This window comes from Coregonus clupeaformis, chromosome 10, assembly GCF_020615455.1.
Source record: "Coregonus clupeaformis isolate EN_2021a chromosome 10, ASM2061545v1, whole genome shotgun sequence".
NCBI classification, from domain to species: domain Eukaryota; kingdom Metazoa; phylum Chordata; class Actinopteri; order Salmoniformes; family Salmonidae; genus Coregonus; species Coregonus clupeaformis.
Window position 1 is genome coordinate 13,973,968 of NC_059201.1, and position 19,127 is coordinate 13,993,094.

Sequence of the window (19,127 nt, forward strand, 5' to 3'; positions counted from 1 at the left end):
TACAGTGTGTGCAAATGTAGCAAGTTATGGAGGTAAGGCAATAAATAGGCTATAGTGCAAAATAATTACAATAGTATTAACACTGGAATGCTAGATGTGCAAGAGATTATGTGCAAATAGAGATACTGGGGTGCAAAAGAGCAAAATAAATAACAATATAGGGATGAGGTAGTTGGGTGGGCTAATTTCAGATGGGCTGTGTACAGGTGCAGAATGATGGAGGCCACTGTGTTCTTGGGGACCTTCAACGCTGCAGACATTTTTTGGTACCCTTCCCCGGATCTTTGCCTCGACACAATCCTGTCTCGGAGCTCTACAGACGATTCCTTCCACCTCATGGCTTGGTTTTTGCTCTGACATGCACTGTTAACTGTGGGACCTTATATAGACATGTGTGTGCCTTTCCAAATCATGTCCAATCAATTGGATTTACCACAGCTGGATTCCAATGAAGTTGTAGAAACATCTCAAGGATGATCAATGGAAACAGGATGCACCTGAGCTCAATTTCGAGTCTCATAGCAAAGGGTCTGAATACTTATGTAAATAAGATAGTTCTGTTTTTTATTTTTATTACATTTTAAAGATTTCTAGAAACCTGTTTTCACTTTGTCATTATGGGTATTGTGTGTAGATTGCTGAGGATTTAAACAAAAAAAATACATTTTAGAATAAGGCTGTAACGTAAAAAAATATGGAAAAAGTCAAGGGGTCTGAATACATTCCGAAGGCACTGTATATATATATATATATATATATATATATTAAGCTGGACACCAAGAACAGTTTCATATACAATACCAGTCAACACATTAGATTGACAGTAACAGTAGTCAGATTAGGCTACAGGTAAAACAAATGTAAAAAATTAAATAAACCCTGGCTGTTGTTGACAAGCATATTAAGTTCATATATAGTACCAGTCAAAAGTTTGGACACACCTAGTCATTCAAGGGTTTTTCTTTATTTTTACTATTTTCGACATTGTAGAATAATAGTAAAGACATCAAAACTATGAAATAACACATATGGAATCATGTAGTAATCCAAATATATTTTATATTCTTCAAAGTAGCCACCCTTTGCCTTGATGACAGCTTTGCACACTCTTGGCATTCTCTCAACCAGCTTCACCTGGAATGCTTTTCCAAAAGTCTTGAAGGAGTTCCCACATATGCTGAGCACTTGTTGGCTGCTTTTCCTTCACTCTGCGGTCCAACTCATCCCAAACCACCTCAATTCGGTTGAGGTCGGGTGATTGTGGAGGCCAGGTCATCTGATGCAGTCAAATAGCCCTTACACAGCCTAGTCATTGTCCTGTTGAAAAACAAATGATAGTCCCACTAAGCGCAAACCAGATGGGATGGCGTATCGCTGCAGAATGCTGTGGTAGCCATGCTGGTTAAGCGTGCCTTGAATTCTAAATAAATCACAGTGTCACCAGCAAAGCACCCCTAACACCATCACACCTCCTCCTCCATGCTTCACGGTGGGAATCATACATGCAGAGATCATCCGTTCACCTATTCTGCGTCTCACAAAGACACGGCGGTTGGAACCAAACATCTCCAATTTGGACTTATCAGACCAAAGGACAGATTTCCACCGGTCTAATGTCCATTGCTCATGTTTCTTGGCCCAAGGAAGTCTATTCTTCTTATTGGTGTCCTTTAGTAGCGGTTTCTTTGCAGCAATTCGACCATGAAGGCCTGATTGACGCAGTCTCCTCTGAGCAGTTGATGTTGAGATGTGTCTGTTACTTGAACTCTGTGAAGCATCTATTTGGGCTGCAAATTCTGAGGCTGGTAACTCTAATTAAATTATCCTCTGCAGCAGAGGTAACTCTGGGTTTTCCTTTCCTGTGGCGGTCCTCATGAGAGCCAGTTGTGTCATAGCGCTTGATGGTTTTTGCGACTCCACTTGAAGAAACTTTAAAAGTTCTTGAAATGTTCCGTATTGACTGACCTTCATGTCTTAAAGTAATGATGGACTGTAATTTCTCTTTGCTTATTTGAGCTGTTCTTGCCATAATATGGACTTGGTCTTTTACAAAATAGGGCTATCTTCTGTATACCACCCCTACCTTATCACAACACAACTGATTGTCTCAAACGCATTAAGAAGGAAAGAAATTCCACAAATTAACTTTTCACAAGGCACACCTGTTAATTGAAATGCATTCCAGGTGACTACCTCATGAAGCTGGTTGAGAGAATGCCAAGAGTGTGCAAATCTGTCGTCAAGATAAATTGTGGCTACTTTGAAGAATCTCAAATATAAAATATATTTTGATTTGTTTAACACATTTTTGGTTACTACATGATTCCATATGTATTATTTCATAGTTTTGATGTCTTCACTATTATTCTACAATGTAGAAAATAGTAAAAATAAAGAAAAACCCTGGAATGAGTAGGTGTGTCCAAACTTTTATATTAAGCTGGACACCAAGAACAGTTTCATATAGTTGTTTTGTTTAAGTGTGTGTGTCTCGCTCTCTGAAAAATGAGGTGTTGACACTGTAAATTTGGCTAGGGCCAAGAGTTTTAACTGACAATGAGACCTTATAGCTTAACTACAGCACAGAGTTTTTCCTGGTTGTCGAAAAAGGAAATAGTGACTATAACCATGACATTTTAACATTAAAGACATTTTGATCTACAAAGAGATCTTTAGACTCAACCACAATGCGTGTGATTCTCTATGGTGCTCTACAGAAAACTGCCTTTTCAAATCTATTAGAATGACTTTACAACCAGTCAGACTTTATACAGAAAGTCATATTTTCCACATTTTAGGCTCCTCCTTTGTACACTTCATAAATACCAGTCCTTTCCCCCAGAATAAACCATTGAGAATGGTAACTAGGTGATCAATAGAAGGTTTATTATTATTATTATTATTAACTACAGTATTAAATAAAGACACTACTCAACACATGAGCAGAATCTCCTCTGTCACAGTGTTCAACAATCCATTCATGGGGGCTGTGCACATTTTTGTTTCAGCCCAGCACCAACACATCTGATTCAACTAATCAAAGTTTTTGTATTTATTTTCGGTAATACCAATTACCCAACCGATAGCAGATAGCATATCCAACTGACAATCTCTTCGAAAAAAAGATCAACTATTGGAACCAAGACTTAAAAATGACTGATGTTGGCACAAGATGGAGGGGAAGTTGGAGCATAATGCTTAATCCAGTATAAACTGATGTATAGAATTTATTATACAAGACACACAATTCATTAATTCTATAGCACAACGGCAGAGTCATGTCTTAAGTGTAAAACTAATAATCCATGCTTTCTGGGAATGCTATAAAGTCCGGAAGTTGTGGGGGGAGCTAGAAAGTTTGCTGTCAGAAGTATTGCAATGTAAACTTACTTTGAATCCGTCTGTCTGCATATTTCAAGACATGGCGTATGGGTGTAGTGAGATACCCGATGGGTTGGACGATTCTGTTCTCATCACTCATCTTGAAAAAAACATACTAAAAACTTGGAAATCAATCAATCTGCCATCATTAACACAATGGAAAGATCTATGATTTATTATGTAAATATTGAAAGTGTGTGGCCTACGGACAGAAACGAAATGGTGCAGTTTCAGGCCATGTGGCAAACAATAATGCAGGTACTATGGATGGGGGTGTGAGCATGCGGGTCTGGACAGAGAAGATGTAGTCATTGTTTGTGTGTGTCTATAAATGGTTGTGTGTGTGTTTGTATTTGGTGTGGAAAGAAATGGGGGGAAATTATGTGTTAGTGGTGGGCTAGGACAAAAATGTGCACCTCGAGAATAGATTGAGTAACACTGTTCTAATAAGATCTGTACAGTAAACTCAGGGTAAACTGGATGACGGTGGTGTCGTTCAGGGATGCGTCCCGGTAGTCTCTCCTTTCTCCCGAAGTGTGCACTTGTGCACTTCCCTTCATAGATCTCTGAACAGAAATGACTGGTATATGGAAACTCCCTAGTCCACGCCTACACCAATCCAATGCTTTTACATTTGTGGGGAGTAGTGAACGAGTACACACTCCAGGAGAAAGGAGATGTTATTGGGAAGCACCCAGGTGTTGAAGAGTGCAGTGAGTGACAGGGATCTTATACACCACCTGGGGGCAGTATTAGCTTGTCCTTTATACAGGTCCTTTGGGGTTACTGGGTGAATGAATGGGCGTTCTGGGGGCACATTGTCCAAACAGCGTCCATGGGTGGCAACCCAGTGCAGCCCAATCCAGCTCTGCAAAGCACAGCCAAGCCTGGCCTGGTCCGGTCCACTCTATCTCAGTCCAGTCCATCCCAGCCTGACGCTGTCACTTTAAAAAGACCAGGTACAATGCCATCGACATACAGGTTATAGCCACAGCATGGTGGAGTCTGGTCCCAATCACTGCAGCTGAGAGGCAGAAAGACAGAGAGAGAGAGACAGAGAGAGAGAAAGAGAGGCAGAGGAAGATAGAGGGGGGAGAGAGATTGGGGGAGCAAGGAAGAGTGTGATTGAGGGGAGGGATACAGAGAGCGGGGAGATGGACAGAGAGACACAGGAAGATAGATGGGGAGAGAGAATCGGAGGACAAGGGAGAAAAAAAGACAGTAGATCAGGAGTGGGGGTAAGTACGTGGATCTCTCTGCTTCAGACTATGATGAAGCTATAGTAGTGGACCGCTCTGCTTCAGACTATGATGAAGCTATAGTAGTGAACCTCTCTGCTTCAGACTATGATGAAGCTATAGTAGTGGACCTCTCTGCTTCAGACTATGATGAAGCTATAGTAGTGAACCTCTCTGCTTCAGACTATGATGAAGCTATAGTAGTGAACCTCTCTGCTTCAGACTATGATGAAGCTATAGTAGTGAACCTCTCTGCTTCAGACTATGATGAAGCTATAGTAGTGGACCTCTCTGCTTCAGACTATGCTGAAGCTACACTACCGGTCAAAAGTTTTAGAACACCAACACATTCAAGAGTTTCTTTATTTTTACTATTTTCTACAATGTAGAATAATAGTGAAGACATCAAAACTATGAAATAACACATATGGAATCATGTAGTTACCAAAAAAGTGTTAAACAAATTAAATATATTTATATTTGCGATTCTTCCAATAGCCACCCTTTGCCTTGATGGCAGCTTTGCACACTCTTGGCATTCTCTCAACCAGCTTCACCTGGAATGCTTTCCCAACAGTCTTGAAGGATTTCCCACATATGCTGAGCACTTGTTGGCTTTCTTTTCCTTCACTCTGCGGTCCAACTCATCCCAAACCACCTCAATTCGATTGAGGTCGGGTGATTGTGGAGGCCAGGTCATCTGATGCATTACTACATCACTCTTCTTCTTCGTCAAATAGCCCTTACACACCCTGGAGGTGTGTTGGGTCATTGTCCTGTTGAAAAACAAATGATAGTCCCACTAAGCGCAAACCAGATGTGATGGCGTATCACTGCAGAATGCTGTGGTAGCCATGCTGGTTAAGCGTGCCTTGAATTCTAAATAAATCACAGTGTCACCAGCAAAGCACCCCCAACACCATCACCTCTTCCTCCATGCTTCACGGTGGGAACCACACATGCGGAGATCAAGCGTTCACCTACTCTGGTTCCAACCACTGTGTCTTTGTGAGACGCAAAAATCTCAAATTTGGACTTATCCGACCAAAGGACAGATTTCCACCAGTCTAATGTCCATTGCTTGTGTTTCTTGGCCCAAGGAAGTCTCTTCTTCTTATTGGTGTCCTTTAGTAGCGGTTTCTTTGCAGCAATTCGACCATGAAGGTCTGATTGACGCAGTCTCCTCTGAACAATTGATGTTGAGATGTGTCTGTTACTTGAACTCTGTGAAGCATCTATTTGGGAATTTCTGAGGCTGGTAACTCTAATGAACTTATCCTCTGCAGCAGAGGTAACTCTGGGTCTTCCATTCCTGTGGCGGTCCTCATGGGAGACAGTTTCCTGATAGCACTTGATGGTTTTTGCGACTCCACTTGAAGAAACGTTCAAAGTTCTTGAAATGTTCCGTATTGACTGACCTTCATGTCTTAAAGTAATGATGGACTGTCGTTTCTCTTTGTTTATTTGAGCTGTTCTTGCCATAATATGGACTTGGTCTTTTACCAAATAGGGCTATCTTATGTATACCCCCCCTACTTTGTCACAATACAACTGATTGGCTCAAATGTATTAAGAAGGAAAGCAATTCTACAAATTAACTTTTAAGAAGGCACACCTGTTAATTGAAATGCATTCCAGGTGACTACCTCATGAAGCTGGTTGAGAAAATGCCAAGAGTGTGCAAAGCTGTCATCAAGGCAAAGGGTGGCTATTTGAAGAATCTCAAATATAAAATATATTTTGATTTGTTAACACTTTTTTGGTTACTACATGATTCCATATGTGTTATTTCATAGTTTTGATGTCTTCACTATTATTCTACAATGTAGAAAATAGTAAAAAAATAAAGAAAAACCCTTGAATGAGTAGGTGTTCTAAAACTTTTGACCAGTATTGGAAAGCAGTGGACCTCTCTGCTTCAGACTGTGATGAAGCTGTAGCAATGGACCTCTCTGCTTCAGACTATGGTGAAGCTGTAGCAATGGACCTCTCTGCTTCAGATTGTGATGAAGCTGTAGCAATGGACCTCTCTGCTGTGATGAAGCTTGTAGCAATGGACCTCTCTGCTGTGATGAAGCTTGTAGCATAGCTCTTTGACTGTAGTCAGAAACACATAACCAGTATTTATATTCCATTGTTCTATTACATAGATGGACCATTGACAGCTTGATTGATTGGCGGATGGCTTACCTTTATAGAACACCCCCCACACTCCCTTCTTCTCAGAGAGTAGCCAACTGTTTAGGCGAGGCACCTTCTTGAGGTACGCACACGTACAGACGAACAGAAGCCCAAGCACCACAATCCCATCGAACGAGTACACTGAGGGGAGGAGAAGAGAAGAGAGAGAAAAAAAACTAATTTGGTTTGAAGATTACATCTGTAGACATGGCTGGTCGTTCAATTTTCAAAGATGAACTATCATTGCCTTGGATAGTTTAATATTTCAATGACAACAATAGTTTGACAGATTGCATCTTGATGTAGCTTGCACACAACCACTATTTGAAGTCTACAGCAATTGTAAAATACCATTGCCAGTTAAACGTGTTTGACAGCTAGGCTACACTTGATACCTGTGTGATTAGCTAGCTAGATAACATTATAAACAATTGTCACTTATGTTAATATCATTTACAAAAGCAGTGTTGCATAGATGGCTGTAGGAGCCAGTAACAGCAACAATATTTCTAAACTGGCCACCAAACATGTCACATAGGTAGCTAGCTAGCAAACGAGCCAGATATAGCTAGTTAACCCTTGATCATGACTCTCAGTTCCATTACACATAAGAGTCATTGGACAAACGCGTCTTCTGTAAGGGGAGTTTTGGTAAGAGCCTCATCGTTCAGTCTGAACATTAACACGCATCGCTTGCGGTACGGTTTGAAGCATAAGGATCGTATCTTCCATATGGGCGAGAAATATATATATATATATATATATTTATTTATTTATTGATACACACTTTTATAGGGTTAGGATTCCCATATGGCCATATTTCCATGTTACAGCGCTTGTTTACGGAAAACAGACGGAAGTGGACTACCTGTGCTTATTAGCTTCTCTGAACGACTGTATATAAAGGGAAGACAGACACCACAAATGTGTTATAACTTAAAAAATACTGTTGACTGCAACTGTTAAAACAGTGTACAGTAAGTGTGTAATTTGCATTTGTGAAATTATGTTGATGCGATATGAAAGTAGAGGGTTGTTTCTAGAATCGTACAGCAATTGATAATCGATTGACGTTTAGATGGAGTGTTCGGATGTTGAGGCTACCAGAGCCAATTCGCCATTTAATCAAAACATGTAAGGTCCCTTTAGGCTCTTTTACTCCAATATTGGGCTATAGCTAACGTTAGATAGCTACCAACTGGACGTATACTTGCCCATAAAACGTTAACTAGCTTTTGGTTGCAAATTGACGATGCACTTTTTCTGTTCATAAATCGAAATGTTAGCAAATTGATGTTGGCTGGCTACGGTCTACAGACATATATGCTAGCTAGCAAAATAGCTGGCACAATGCTAACTAATCGAATCACAGAGCTTGATAACGTCCAGCCAGCCAGCCAGCGTCCGCTTCTTTGCTTTGAAAACAGTGCATCTCCTGCAAGATGACCTATAAAATGACACGTCGCATCAAACTGACCATTTGTCATGTTTGCTGTTGTCCAAGACTGTGTTGAATTCTCAGTTATTTTTAATCATCCATGTTGTTAAATATTGTCCTCCCTTCCCTGTGACAGGCAGCAGCCAGGATTACCAATCAAGAAACAACTAATGGATGGAATAAACGATATATCTGGGTTCATCAGGACAGAGCAATGGAACTCGGATATTGTTAGCAACAGAGACCAACTGTGTGTGTAATGTTTTTTCTGAAATATTTCCAAATGTAGATTTGTAATCCATGGTCTACTCCACAATAAAGGGACAATTCACACCAAAATCAAAGTCTGTCCGATGGTTTCAGACCTCAAAGGTGGTCTTATGTCCCAGCCAATTGTGTTTCAAGGAGAGAGATAAATACTGAACAAAAATATAAACGCAACATGCAACAATTTCAATGATTTTGCTGAGTTACAGTTCATATAAGGAAATCAGTCAATTTAAATAAATTCATTAGGCTGTAATCTATGAATTTCACATGACTGGGCAAGGGCGCAGCCATAGGTGGGCCTGGGAGGGCATCACCCACTTGGGAGTCAGGCCCACCCAATGGGGAGCCAGGCCCAGCCATTCAGAATTAGTTTTTCCCCACAAAATAGCTTTATTACAGAAATAAATACTCCTCAGTTTCATCAGCTGTCCGGGTGGCTTATCTCAGACGATCCCACAGGTGAAGAAGCCGGATGTGGAGGTCCTGGGCTGGCATGGTTACACGTGGTCTGCGATTGTGAGGCCGGTTGGACGTACTGCCAAATTCTCTAAAATGACATTATGGTAGAGAAATTAACATTCAATTCTCTGGCAAGAGCTCTGTTGGACATTCCTGCAGTCAGCATGTCAATTGCATGCTCCCTCGAAACTTTAGACATCTGTGGCATTGTGTTGTGTGACAATAATAATAATAATATGCCATTTAGCAGACGCTTTTATCCAAAGCGACTTACAGTCATGCGTGCATACATTTTTTTGTGTGTATGGGTGGTTCCGGGGATCGAACCCACTACCTTGGCGTTACAAGCGCCGTGCTCTACCAGCTGAGCTACAGAGGACCACAAAACTGCACATTTTTGAGTGGCTTTTATTGTCCACAGCACAAAGTGCACCTGTGTAATGATCATGCTGTTTAATCAGCTTCTTGATATGCCACACCTGTCAGGTGGATCGATTTCCTTTTCGGATCTTTATTATCCACCTGTACAGTAGGTGGCAGAATGAACATATAATTGTTGTGAATGCCATTATACCGAAGAAGAAGAAGATTGTCTTCAGTGTTGCCATGTTCGTGATTTTCTCGCAAATTGGGCTATTTTGAAAACGATGTCGCAAGTGAAAATGTATTGGTCGCAGGTTGCGGGGTTTTGGGCTTTTCTAAGCTGTACGGCGGCCGCCATGGCATTTGTCTTAAAAAATATGTATTTCACTGTGACCTGCTCCTGACTGTCAGGCAGTGAGACAGGCTGTTGCTGAGTGAGTGAGAGCCGGAGGGGTGTGTGTGTGTTTGTGTGTGTGTGTGTGTGTGTGTGTGTGTGTGTGTGTGTCTGTGTGTGTGTCTGTGTGTGTGTGTGTTGAGAGCGCATACAGTTATTGGCTGAGTCAAGTGAGCGAGAGCGAACAGCACGTGGGCACGATGTGACAACTTTTTACTTGTTGTAGATAGGCTGTTTAGATTGTCATTATGGAGACACCTATTTCCAAACCTTTTTCCATAAAACATATTAATACTCTAGAACTGATGCACATCAATAAATAATGAAGAGAAAGCACTGGAAAACGACTTTGGGCGTGTGGTGGCTGAACAATGCTGCAATGCTGTGTTGACAAGGAATCCGCTGACACTGTACTTTGATTATAACTTTTATTATATCAAAGGATTTCAGCATCAATTTACAGACTTCTGGAGAATCTGGAGAGCAACTAACCCAATCTCAAATATGATCACTCTCCTCGTCCCTTTGTTCAAACATGGTATATATCCTATGTAACATAAGATGGCGTGTTTTGAATAGACCAATCCCTGGCCTCCACATATCCCAATGTCCACCATCTTAGGGGGCCCCTATAGTAATACTTTCCAGATGTTTCAGCAAAGCAGAGCAAAGTAGAGTTCATTTAACCAACAATATGAAAACCTCAGCCAAAGCTATAAATGTTCAGATACTACATATTTACCCCCTTCGAGACTAATTAAGTCTCGAAAACAAAAAGAATAGGATTTAACAAATATTGTGTAACTTTAGCAATAAAACCATGTTTATGGAGTGTGAACTAATTTTTATGAAGTGTAAACAAATTGTTATGGAGTGTAAGAGCGAAAAACCTGTCTGGCAGCTTTCTTTCCAAATATCCATCAATCAATCAAGACAGTAAAATTCTCTCACGTCCCCTCTGCCCCAGGCGACCACCTAAGTACTCCAGATCAATTTATAAATCTTTATCAATGCATTTTAAGCTATGATGCAATCAAATACACATGAAAGCCTCAGAAAACAAAATACTATCAAAAACCCATCCACATTCAGGCTGGTCGACCCATCGGACCCTCCTGTGGATTCTCTCTATTCCTTCCTAGACCCAATATCCCTAAGCGTAAAAAATTAATAAACATCTGATGTCCCCACATGTACCCAACAACAGAAAACATAATTCTTCAAAAAGTTAATACAGAAAGAATATGACACAAATTATGTATTACACATGCAAATATGTATATAAATCATTGCAACCACTGGAATGTAGTCCACTACACTGCAGCTCCTCAGCAGTGTCGACTTTTAATGCAACGTCGATGATGGAATCTGAACATTTCCACACCTTCCTTGTTCTACTTCCTCCAGTCCATTCATATTGTCCATGTTTGAGTATTTGAATCCCACTCTACACATTCCCCATATGCTTCTGGAAGAAAAGAAAACACCAACCAGTATCTTTTGCAAAGCAACACATGAAAATTAAAACATCAATATCAAAAATAATATGTATAAATGAATCACATTCCATTTCCCCCCTTTGATTCATAAGATAACACTAAATGTAAAAAAAAAAAAAAAAAATGTGAAAATTATCACACAATCAGATATTCTAAATTTCCTAGAGTTACTTCAACCCTAGTTTTCATAACATTTTGGTCTGACTTTTTTCCCAATTTTTGAAAAATCAATTTCACTGATTTGTCCACAAAACTCTTTCCCATTAGCTGAGGATATTCGATCGGGAAATCCCCACCTGCTTATGACTTCTTTACACAAAAACGTTGCAACCGACTGAGCTTCTTTTCGCTTGGTTGGACATGCCTCCTGCCATCGTGAAAATCTATCTACAACCACCAGCTTTTATCTTTTCCCTTCAATTGGTTTTATCATATCAACAAAGTCGATAACAAACTCCCGCATAGGACCTCTCGGTGTTGGAATGTAACCAGGAAGAACAATCACACCTCTGCGAACATTCTTTTTCAGACAGATTGTGCACCTGCCTATGACATAGTCAACCTTTTCAAGCAAATATAGTGCCCAAAAACCATACTCCTTTGTGATCTTTCTCCTAACCTCCCCCCTTGCAACATTAGCTAACCCATGTGCTTCCTGAATCATCAGACCTAATAGGTCTAGAGGCGCTACTATCAACCCCTCATGGTTTCTCCAAAGACCCTTCGCATCTTTGACAGCACCTCGGTCTAGCCATAACTGTTTGTCAATCGTAGAAGCAGCTTCCTGCATCAAAATCACATCCGTAAGCGTAATTTTGTCTTCCACGTCCACTCCATGAGTGACCAGAAAAACCTTGCCCAATTTGTCCGCTCCTGTGACGGCTTTTGCAGCTTCATCAGCAGCTTTGTTCCCTTGTGTGACTTTTGACACATCTGTTTTATGAGCTGCACACTTATAATAATAATAATAATATGCCATTTAGCAGACGCTTTTATCCAAAGCGACTTACAGTCATGTGTGCATACATTTTTGTGTATGGGTGGTCCCGGGGATCGAACCCACTACCTTGGCGTTACAAGCGCCGTGCTCTACCAGCTGAGCTACAGAGGACCACACTTAGCTATCGCTATCTCTTTAGGCTTCATCATAGCATGCAACAGTTTCATTATTTGCGCATGATGTTGTATCGGAGAACCATCCGTTTTCTTAAACCCTCGACCTTTCCACACTGCTCCAAACAAATGACATACACTATGTGCATATGCAGAATCAGTATATATCGTCACTCGCTTTCCTTCTGCTAACAAACACACTTCTGTTAGCCCCACAAGTTCAGCAAGTTATGCGGACGCAGGCTGTGGTATTACTTCAGCCTTTTCAACAACAAATCCAGTTCCTTGGGCTTTAACTACTGCATAGCCAGCACACAATTTATCTCCCACACGATAACAATACCCATCAGTCCAATACTCCAGGTCTGCCTCACATAATGGAAGGGCTTGCAAATCTGATCTAAGCCTCGAGTATTTCTCTGCTTCTTGAACACAATCATGTGGCTCACCATCCTCTGAAGTTGGCAAATTCTCAGCTGGATTCACCATATCACACCTCACTAGGGTGACATATTCCTGCTCTAAGAGCCTATGATAGTCTCTGAGCCTAGGCATAGTCAATGTATATTTTCCATAGTTCAGAAGATTTCTGAGACTATGATGGGTAAGTATTGTTACTGGGTAACCCATCGTAACAGATGATGCTTTGTCATACATTAAATATACTCCCACCATTGCTCTGTAACACCGTGGTAGCCCTAGTTCTACTTCTGAATAGGCAGTAGAGTAGTAGGAAATAGGTTGAGGATTCGTCCCTGTACCTGTCGGCTGACAGAGAACTGCACAAGCATATTTACCTCCAGTAGAAGTAGACACATATAGCAAGAAATTCTTAGAGTAGTCTGGTAGTGTGAGTGCCGGTGCCTCTTGCAACCTCTGTTTGATAGTTTCAAATGCTACAAGGCCTTCCTGTGTCCATGAAAGATTGCTATGGAGTTCACCATTCCCAGTATCTTTAACCATAGCTCTCAAAGGTAACCGTTTCTTTTGGCACTTCTACCAGACTGCCGTCTGGCGTATATTTTATTGTACAATTCAATCTACACAATGCATCTCTTCCCAACAATGCAATAGGTGTATGTTCCTATACCAGTATGGGTATTGTAGTTTTCTGATTTTTATAGCAGAGCTCAATTGGTTCCGTAAGAGGAATCAGCTGTTTCACTCCCTCAAATCCAATTGTCCGAATCAGTCGATTGGACATAGGAAGATGTGTAGCATCTTCAGGCCGAACACAGGTGAAAGCAGCTCCGCTATCCACCATCACTTCCAATGGTCGGTTGTTTACTTTCACCTCAATTGTTGGATATTTTTCCGGTCCTGGTGCTACCAGCTGACACCCCCCTTTCGGATCTTCTGGGCACCTCTAGAATCCTGGCTCCGGACCCCTATAAGGGTTCACCGGTCTGCCAAATGATCTTGACTGGCCCCTGTATCTTCCTCTGAAATTTCCTCTGGTGTTTCCTCCTGGCCCATTACACTCACGGGCAAAGTGACCAACCTGTCCACAATTATAACACACTTCTGAAGATTGCTGGATGTATGGATTAAATCTTCCTCCTCTTCCTCTTCCTTAGCCTTCTCGTCCTCTTCCTCTCCAATTCTGTGTCTGTCCGGAAACTGGCTGTGGATATGAAACAACTGGTACCACTAGTGGTGGCTGGGACAATTGCAGTTGGACCTGGTTCGGTTGAAGCTGTGGCAGTGATTGTTGATTTGATGAACACTGATTCTGCATAACCAAAGCCTGTTTCTTCTCCTTCTTCTTATTCTCCACCAGTTGTATTTGATAGAGTTTTCTGAGAGTTTCTTGGTCCTGTTCTTTCTGGTTGTGTTCCTTTTTCCTGTATAGATCCACTTGATGGGCTATATGATCTGTATAGACACCTTTTGCCATGCTTCCAAGTCCAACCACCTCTGCCAGTTTGCTCCTTACTGGTGAGGGCAGCCCCATCTGCAGTTTAGCTCGCAAAATTGACTGCTCTATTTGACTCACATCTGGATCATTTCCGGTAATATTTCTCCACACTTGATGAGCTCTTGACACATAGGCTCTCAGATTTTCTTGTTGTCCTAGTGGGTCAATCAGAATGTTGTCAGGATGCACATTTGTTGGAAACGTATCTTTCAGTGCTCTCCACAGCCTATTTCTACTTGCAGCTAACAACTCAGGATCATTCACCGCAGTCCCCATATAAATATTAAGTCCAGCTCTCTGAAGAATTTCTTCCATACCTGGAATCCCAAGGAGATTAGCCAAAAGTCTCTTAATGTCTCCTATGGCAGACTGTGTTCCCACCGTAATATCTTCCAACTTTGAAATCCAAGGATATGCTCCATCTTGAAGAGTAGGCAGCTTCTCAAGTATATCTGACATATCGGTATTCTTCAAAGGCTTATACTCCAGGTTCTGTCCTCGAATTATCACTGGCATCATCTTCTTACTTGTGCTCCCTTTTCTTGTCCGCAATATATATTTCCTCTCCAATTTTTGGGATTCTTTTTTCAGCAGTTTTTCCTTCTGTATCTTCAACTTCTTGAGTTGTTCTTCCAATTCTCTTACTTCTTCTAAATTATTTGCCTTATCCAAGCATGATATGCATCGATCCATATCTCTTTCTATTTCTTCTGTGCTAGTCATTGTAGGATAAAATCCTCTTGAACATGAAGCACCTTTAATCTCCAAATTTTCATCGCTGTCTCCATCTTCACTTTCATCAGAGATCAAATCTCTTGTATCCTTCTTCTTCCAACTTCCATCACCCCTTCTTTCCGCTCTAGCCAACCTCCGTCTGATCACAGGGTCATATCCACCCATGATCTCTTCTGAATCACTCTGATCATCATCATCATCTTCAAATTCCATCCTCCTGAACCTCACTCTACCCTTAGTTTCCAGACATGTCGTTTTCTTCTTACTTTTGAAGTTTGGATTCATCTTTATGGTCGTTTCTGCTTGTCCTCTCTCTATTATTCGTTCATCTTCATCTCTGATGCAATAATCACCCTCCTGAATGATGACTGGAAGTTGAGGATAGACGTCCTTAAACTCTACTTCTTCCTCGTAAGGTGGGGGTCTTTTTGCTGAATCCTTATGTGAGAAAGGTGTATTGACTTCTGCCATTAGTTTTTCTGTTACCTTCGCCTCTTTTGCCATTTTCTCTATACCTCTGTCTCTTTTATCTTTTGTATCTTTTATCAGTTTTTGTCCCTCATTTTCAAACAACTTAAGAACACCCAGCTCTCTTTGTCTCTTTTCTTTACGTTGTTCCCCTTTTTTCCCCCCTTCTTTTGATCTGCCTTATACGTCGACACAAGCACTTCCATTATTTTAATTACGTCTGGGTTAAGAGTCCCTTCCACTGGCGTATGGTTGTTCAATGTCAGGCCAACGTTTATTCCATTTTCCAGATAACCTTGCAATACCATTAACTAAAGGATTACTATTTTGTACTACATCAACAGGAGTAATTACTTTCATAGTTTTTATGTCCTTTTTCCCCATTGTAACAACTCTTTTATATTCCTTTATTGTGATTTTTTATTTTTTATTTATTTTCTAATTATTATTATTTTAAACTAATTAATTTGTAAACCAAAACATACTTTAAGCTATGTTGCTTATCATTCCCTCCTATTTTTTTCTATTATTTATTTATGTATTTATTTATTTATTTTTTCTACCAAATTATTGATTAGTGGCAATCTTACCACATCCGATAAAGAAAAGTAAAGGAAACTAGTCAACTTCAGAGCAATCAAAAAGAAAGACCTGTAATCCAGCAACACTACAGCACCCACAAACCAATTGCTTAATAAGCACCCAATCACCTTAATTTTACAGAATAATTTCAGTGCTGGATTTTCAACACAACTCTAATCAAAACAACCCATGCACAAAAAACCCCAATGTGCAATTCTCAATTACATCAAATGATCAGTCTGTTGCCAAGTCCCTGCTAAATGGTCACAACATGAAATATTCTAGGCATATACAAACAGATAAATGCCCTTCATCTATAATATCCTGTAAGGGAAAGTAAGTTTGTGGATAGAACAGTACTGGCCTTAATTGGACTGGATCCGGGGCAGCACACGCTGTTGCGTGACGCACTGGTCAGCACCTCCTCTCTCTCTGTCTCCTCCCTCTCATTTCTCACACCACAGGAGAACAAAAGAAACAGACAATAATTTAGTATTTTATGTACTCACTGGGTTATTTCAACCATACAATATCCTTTTAGACATACCTATGTTCACATTCGCGCTAAGAAATAAGCAAGCAGCTTAACTCAGGAATATTATAAATAGCGCAATAACATTTTATTTTATTTATTTATTTTTATTTTTAATCCGTCAACATAGCTCTCATTTATAAATTCAATGAATCTCAATCAAAATAGGTTCATAGTTACGCAACAGCCACTTTAACAAACAGAATACTTTATTTGTGTGTACTCAGTCTCCCCCTTTCTTTTTTCAGCTATAAGTCTGCGTCTCCCAGCAGCTCAGTGCAGGCAGGGGAGTGGCATATTCGTTCTGGTTAACTACAAACCCTTAGAGCTCCACACATGCGCAGTTCATTTATTAGTGCGACTTCAGGGTGAGAGGAGCGCTCCCGCAAGTAACTTTTCTCTAAGTCAAACAGCAGACAGACCAGCTGTCCCTCCGTTCTTTCCAACACAGACAAACAGTAACACTGAACAAAACGCACAAACCAACACAAAACATAGAACACAAATCCTACTTCGAAGTTTCTTAACGTAACTATAGTCTATTTTCTCTCTCTTCTTTCTTCACTTATTTTACTCTAATCTGTAGATTTATAGTTATTTTCTTATCCATTACAAAATCCTCTCTATACAATCATAACATCCTCCCGGGGGCTCATAGATCTTAACAAATTTGAAAACGTTCTCTCAAATGGAGACTCATAAGGTTTTAACCATAATTAACAGATTTCCTTACAAAAAACTAAAACCCCTGTTCTCAACCAAAACATATATATGTATATATATATCTAACATAAAATCTTATCATAGCATGAGTCGAGCATATAATTCTCTACACAATCCACACAGCTCAAACACAGCAGAGACATCATTATTTTGCGCACACACACACTCTCTTTCTCTCACACACACATGAAAACTATTCAATCAACAAGAATGCATCCATTCATACAATTCCAAAAGCATGCTTCCGTCGCTCCTATTCCTTTATTGTCCTTCCTACATTTGTGCTTCCTTGAGTTGCAGATATTCAATGAGAGGCTACTTCGGACATATACCTTGTCAACTATATACCGAGAGGTAACATACAATTGAATGTGTATTCTACAAACTCACAGTCCCTTGGACTGACCCGAAAATCCACCTAGTGAATTCACAGGATTTGTGGCCCATCTAATGATCGCCTCGTTTGAGGGATTCCGTAGATCAGCGACGTCCTAATTAGTATACATTTTTCCTTAGTTCCTTGTCCCTTATTTCTTCATTCTATTCCTTTTCCCTTTAATTTTATTCAAGCCAAATATCCCTGGGCCCAGTGTTATCAATTCCTTTTTTCCTTAGATCTTGTATTATATAGACACTCCCCCCTGTTTGCGTTGTTTCCAACGCAAACAAATTTAGAAATTTAGAACGGAATCTTATCACACAGCAATAACAGCACGGCTCACGCAGATTGTTCACGCTGCGTCCCCCCAACGCACACACAGTCACACGAACTGACCAGCGCCCAAAGTTGTGAGAAAGCTCACCTTTATCTGCCGGACTCTGGAGCGGGAGTCAGCTCGGAGCCCATGATGTAACACTAAAATAGACGCAACATGTCCCAAAATCCTCGGCGCCAATTTATGTGGTGGCCGAACAATGCTGCAATGCTGTGTTGACAAGGAATCCGCTGACACTGTACTTTGATTATAACTTTTATTATATCAAAGGATTTCAGCATCAATTTACAGACTTCTGCAGAATCTGGAGAGCAACTAATCCAATCTCAAATATGATCACTCTCCTCGTCCCTTTGTTCAAACATGGTATATATCCTATGTAACATAAGATGGCGTGTTTTGAATAGACCAATCCCTGGCCTCCACATATCCCAATGTCCACCATCTTAGGGGGCCCCTATAGTAATACTTTCCAGATGTTTCAGCAAAGCAGAGTAAAGTAGAGTTCATTTAACCAACAACATGAAAACCTCAGCCAAAGCTATAAATGTTCAGATACTACAGGCGCACTAGAGCGCATTACATAAATCCGCTCGGATGTGGTTTAAACTGCATTCTAATGTTGACTGCTTAAAGAAAACGGTATCAAGCGAAGTGCTTTATGCATGTTCAGTTCTTGGGTCTCGGGGGCTGCCCGACTGGAAATTTGAAATGGAAGATATGGAACTCGCTCACGTGGTTCCTTTTGTGTGGAAAAGTCCTCAATGAAACTGACATTAGGGTAAATGTGGAGAATTATACATTTGCCTCTGTTGGCCATCAAGTACCCTATTAATGTATATGCCATTGTAGGCTACCATTTGACACAATAAATATGTTGAAATTACGATATTACAAATCAATTTGTGCCACTTGTGTAGCCTACCTGGAGCTGGCAAATCAATGTAATAAATAGCCTATAACTTCCGTTTATTGTTGTTGTAGCCTTGTGTTATTATGAACACATTAGATTGACAGTAACAGTAGTCAGATTAGGCTACAGGTAAAAAAAATGTAAAAAAATAAATAAATAAAAACACTGGCTGTTGTTGACAAGCATATTCAGTTCATATACAGT

At 40.5% G+C, this 19,127-nt stretch overlaps 1 protein-coding gene across 1 annotated transcript; it reads right to left on the bottom strand.

Annotated features, from left to right (window-relative positions):
- Positions 1 to 3,467: 3,467 nt before the first annotated feature.
- On the bottom strand, positions 3,468 to 8,386 carry tmem167b (transmembrane protein 167B). The gene is made up of 3 exons (XM_041887338.1): positions 8,278 to 8,386; positions 6,810 to 6,941; positions 3,468 to 4,405 (listed from the first exon to the last, which is right to left on the bottom strand). Exons 1-3 carry the CDS (start codon positions 8,285 to 8,287, stop codon positions 4,323 to 4,325), a joined length of 225 nt encoding a protein of 74 aa, XP_041743272.1. The 5' UTR covers positions 8,288 to 8,386; the 3' UTR covers positions 3,468 to 4,322.
- Positions 8,387 to 19,127: the final 10,741 nt, after the last annotated feature.